The sequence below is a fragment of the Dipodomys ordii genome, unplaced genomic scaffold, assembly GCF_000151885.1.
Source record: "Dipodomys ordii isolate 6190 unplaced genomic scaffold, Dord_2.0 Scaffold26, whole genome shotgun sequence".
Taxonomy (NCBI): domain Eukaryota; kingdom Metazoa; phylum Chordata; class Mammalia; order Rodentia; family Heteromyidae; genus Dipodomys; species Dipodomys ordii.
The window spans coordinates 14,977,800-14,982,279 of record NW_012267242.1 but is presented as its reverse complement, the minus strand read 5'-3'; the positions used below and the strand labels follow the sequence as shown (position 1 = coordinate 14,982,279).

Sequence of the window (4,480 nt, the reverse complement as noted above, 5' to 3'; positions counted from 1 at the left end):
TCTTTGAGTGTGTGAATACTTCAAGCAACATTCATTCAAATAGGCCTGGTTTGACATCTAAGCTGTCCTTGCAGTCTGTGAGGCAAACCTCTTTTTCAGTGTCCTGCCCTTTTAGTGAAGAATGACTTTTGGTGTCATGGTATTCCTGAGTATGGGAGATGCCTCACTGTTGTAGTGGATTCCTTGAGCATTATCCTCCTGAAACCCTATGAGGACAGTGGTATCAGACATCCCTAACTTTTAGTCTCAGGTTCCAAGGACTCCCTCTGGTAGTGCTGGGCCTCTCCTCCTTCCTGCCTCAACCTCATCAGCATTTAGCCATCCATCAACCAGGTGCTCCCAGAGCTTTCCATAGCTTGAAGAGACTTTCCCCCTACCAACTCATCTGACATTCCCTTCGGCTCTCGAAGGCAGGCACACAGGGCAATTACTATAGAAGAGAGTGCATTATGTGGGCTAGCGGAGGACTTAGGAAGGAAGTGCTGGGGAGAATTTGAGCAAGTGACTGGAAGAGCTGTGTGGATGAGTGTGTGAGGTGGCAGTGAGGACAAAGCCCAGGGTGTGGCCCAGGAGTTGACATCTAGAAGAGGAGGAAAAGGACTTTGAACATTGTTGAATGGACTGGCCATGAAGTAAAGATGCTGAAGATGATGACAGGTACTGAATGCAACAGGAGCATAAGAGCTAGTGGCTGAATCTTAGTTAATGAGAACGAGCCATTGAGATTGGGGTGGGGTGGTTGTTAGGACTGAGGAGCGGAGAGTGTTGCTCAGCTAGATGCCAGGAGCCTCAGATGACTTGGTTTTCCAAGAGCTATGGAGGGAAGGTCTGGGAATAGAAGTGGTGAGGGAGGCCACAGACCCAAAGTCTAGGCTGAGCCATGAATGCTGAGGGAAAAGGAAAGCTACTCGAGAGGACTGTGGGGGCAGTGAAGGAGGCAACAGCATGGAACTACTAGACATGGATACAGATATGAGGAGGTTCATGCCACACCAGGTGGAAGGTGAGCTGCTGGATTGGGTCAGGTGAGGGAGAAGACACTAGAATGATGTTCTGACTCCTTCAGTGAGCATAAAGTTTAGAATTAATTCTGTAGTCTCTAGTGGCCCAGCCGAACTTTAGTTATGAAGAGAAAATCTGTGTTGAACTGCAAACTGTAAAATCACATAGTGATAAAAATAATAATAATGCTTGGATAATATTTTAGAACTTAACATTTTATTGTACTATATTGTATATTTGCGACTATATTTTTGCCATGCTGGGGATCAAATCCAGGGCCTCAAGTGTGTTAAGGATGTGTTCTACTACTGAGTTACACAAGAGGTTATAGCTACTTACTTAAAAAAAAATTTTTTTTTTTTGTAGTACTGGGGATTGAACTGAGGGCCAGGGGCTTGCAGGTCTACCGCTTGAGCCATACTTCCAGCCCCTTTTTATCTTGGTTATTTTCCAGGTAGAGTCTCCCTTACCTGCAAAGTCTAGCCCAGTTGGACTGGACTGAAATCCTCCTATTTGTTGTTTCTCTTTGTCACTGGGAATGTTAGGCTCAAAATAATGCACCCAGCCATTGTGCTTACGCTATAGCTGGGGTAACAGGCCCAAAGCATAGCACCCAGACATTGGTTGAGATGGAGTCTTAAGAACTTCTTTTTGCCAAGACTAGAGGGTGACATCTTCTTGCAACTAGTTAGATTATAGGCTTGAGCCACAGCACACAGTTCCACTTCAGGGTTTGTGTGTGTGTGTGTGTGTGTGTGTGTGTGTGTGTGCTAGTAGTACTGGGGCTTGAACTCAGGGCATGGGCATTGTCCCTTAGTTTTTTGCTCAAGTTCTACTTCTGGCTTTTGCTGGTTACCTGGAGATAAAGAGTCACAGATTTGTCTACCCTGCATGGCTTCCAACCTTGATTTTCAAATCTCAGCCTGAGAAGCTAGGATTATAGGAGAGAGCCAGGGGTGCATGGCTATGCTCTGCTAGCTGAATATATTGATGAGTGCAATTTTCTGAAAACATTAAAAAAATAAAAAGAAAATATGCAAACTCTCCGGAAGTGTTTATTTTTCTCATTTAATTACTCTTCTGTGCTTCATTACAATACTCAGGAAATTGATGGTTTCTCCCAAATGTTTTCTCCTCACTCCACTTTTTGTCTTTACATGATTTTACATCCCACAAAATAGAAGCAATAGCGTGGCTGTGGTGGCTCATCCTTATAATCCTAGTTACTCAGCAGGGTGAGATCTAAAGATCAAAGTTCAAAGGTTGTGTGTGTGTGTGTGTGTGTGTGTGTGTCGGCGTGCACATACATATAAAGATTAGGCAGTGCAGGCTGTTTTGACGTTTAGAAAAAATAATGCAGTACAGAAAGTCATAGTTAACTTGGAGTACTCCAACTAGACTTGGGTGTCAGACAATCTTTAATTTTGCCTCTTAATTCCTGGCTGGGAGCTGGACTCCTGAGTAAAATTAGGTAATCTTGATCAAAAAGGGCTTGCAGAAAACAAAAACAAAGTCCGTTTTCAACTAAGCTGCTTAGTTAACTTCCTGGATTTTTACAACTGCAAAACAGAGCGTAAAAGGACTCTCCAGTTAGAGAGAGAACCTGTTTAGCAACAAAATAGCAAGGCTTCTAATAAGCCCTTTAGTATGACGTCACGAACCCAACCCTTTCGAATCGCGGACTAGTTACTTCCCTAGAAAGACCCATTCTTCACTGTGGGGCAAATACAGAATTTCTTTTACAACACGCATTATAAATAACAAATACAAGCACACCTGAAAACGTTTAACATCATGGCACTTATTCATCCCCCCCACCAATGTTTGTGGGACGGGGCGGAAGGGAATAGGGGGTGCATTTGAGGAAATTTTAAGACATTATCCCGCCCCCCACCCCGGCCCAGGAAAGTAGTTGCGTCCATTGCGTCTCCGGGTGTCAGTCAAGAAGGCGGGGCTGTGACGCAACGCTCTGGGCGGGGCTGGACTGTCCTAAGTGAGTGCGGCGGGGGGGGGGGAGCTTCTTTAGTGAAGAAGGCTGCTCTGGAAGCAAACCTCTTTCTTTCTACGTTCCTCTCCCCTCTTTTCTCCGTCCTTGTGTAGACATGGGGAAACATGTGTAGCGTCTCGGCAGGCTGTCAGTCCTCCCCGCAGCTACGGAGAAGAGCGGCGGAACCCCTCCCTCGGGCTGGCGCTCCTGGCCGCGTCCACTCCGCGCCGGGTGGCGTGATGTGCGGCGGCCAAAGTGTCAACTTTGGGGATGGTGAAGCGTGGCGAGCCCATGGCCCCGCTTGGAGGCGCCCCACGGCTAATCCTGCTGTTCAGCGGGAAGAGGAAATCCGGGAAGGACTTCGTGACCGAGGCACTTCGGAGCAGGTGTTTGCGGGGCGGGAAAGAGGAAAGGGAGCTTTTCGTGCCACTGAACATCGTGGTGTGTTCGGATGTGTTTGAACCGGGGGTCACCGGTAGCAGGACCGAGGACACATGTTTACACATGTTCTCCTCAAACAAACAATTAAAAAGCCCAGCCCTGAAGCTGTAGCTCCGTCTCTGGAAGTGTTAGTAACCATGACGACTAAACCACTTTCCAGGTGCCATTCTCATTTTTAAGGTTTTAAGGAAACAGGTGTGGATAAGAGATTTCCTTGAATTAACATTCCCAGTAGGTCTGGTTATAAAGACAGGATCTGTACCCAGCACACCAGATAAAAGAAGTGGTTTGTGGACTTTTTATTATATGCTGGGCACTGTCTGTCTACATGGTGCCATTTCGTCCTGATGACCTCTTTATTAATATTCTTGGCATTTGTTTTTCACGAATTAGTCCAGGAATTAAGGCAAGCGTAGGCAACATAGTGAGATCTTGTCTCTTAAAGGAAGCATGGCTCAAGTGGTAGAGCACCACTTGCTCAACAAGCAAGTGTGAGGCCTTGAGTTCAAACTCCTGTACCCCTTCCCCCTTCCCCCTCTCTTTTTCTGGAGGTATGTCTTAATGCTAGAGCTACAAAGCAGGTACAAAGCCCTGATTTAAACCTCTAATACTATCACCAAAAAGAACAACAACAAAAAAGCTAAACCAAGTTTGCCAGTATTCAAACTCAACTTTGGCTACAGGAACTGGATTGTTTCTGTACTCACTACCTCCCCATATAACAATCCCTCTCTCTCAATGTTTTGCCTAGAAGCAAGATCTGGGCAGCATTGCTGCCAGGGCCTGGGCTGGGACAGGAGAGAAGTAGGGAGAGAATGGAGTGAGGTCACTCTTCAAGGCAGTGTAGTGGGCACCAGGACGCTGATTTTTGGGTACCACAGGGGTTCCAAGGCGTTTGGAAGAACCTCAGGGAGAGGTCACTTCCAAGTATTTTACCGTGTTTTTAAAGTATTTTACTTTGGGGGCTGGGAAGGTGGCTCAGTGGTAGAGCGCTTGCCTTGCATGCCTGAGGCCCTGGGTTCGATTCCTCAGCACCACATAAGCAAAAAG

General features: G+C 46.5%; 1 protein-coding gene across 1 annotated transcript in view; it reads left to right on the top strand.

Moving 5' to 3' along the window:
• Positions 1–3,054: 3,054 nt before the first annotated feature.
• Positions 3,055–4,480, top strand: part of Pmvk (phosphomevalonate kinase) — a 9,437-nt gene continuing 8,011 nt past the window's right edge. Inside the window, exon 1 of the mRNA XM_013015398.1 lies at positions 3,055–3,375. Within this exon, the coding sequence (XP_012870852.1) occupies positions 3,260–3,375 (116 nt within the window). The 5' untranslated portion in view covers positions 3,055–3,259. The remainder of the gene's footprint in view (positions 3,376–4,480) is intronic.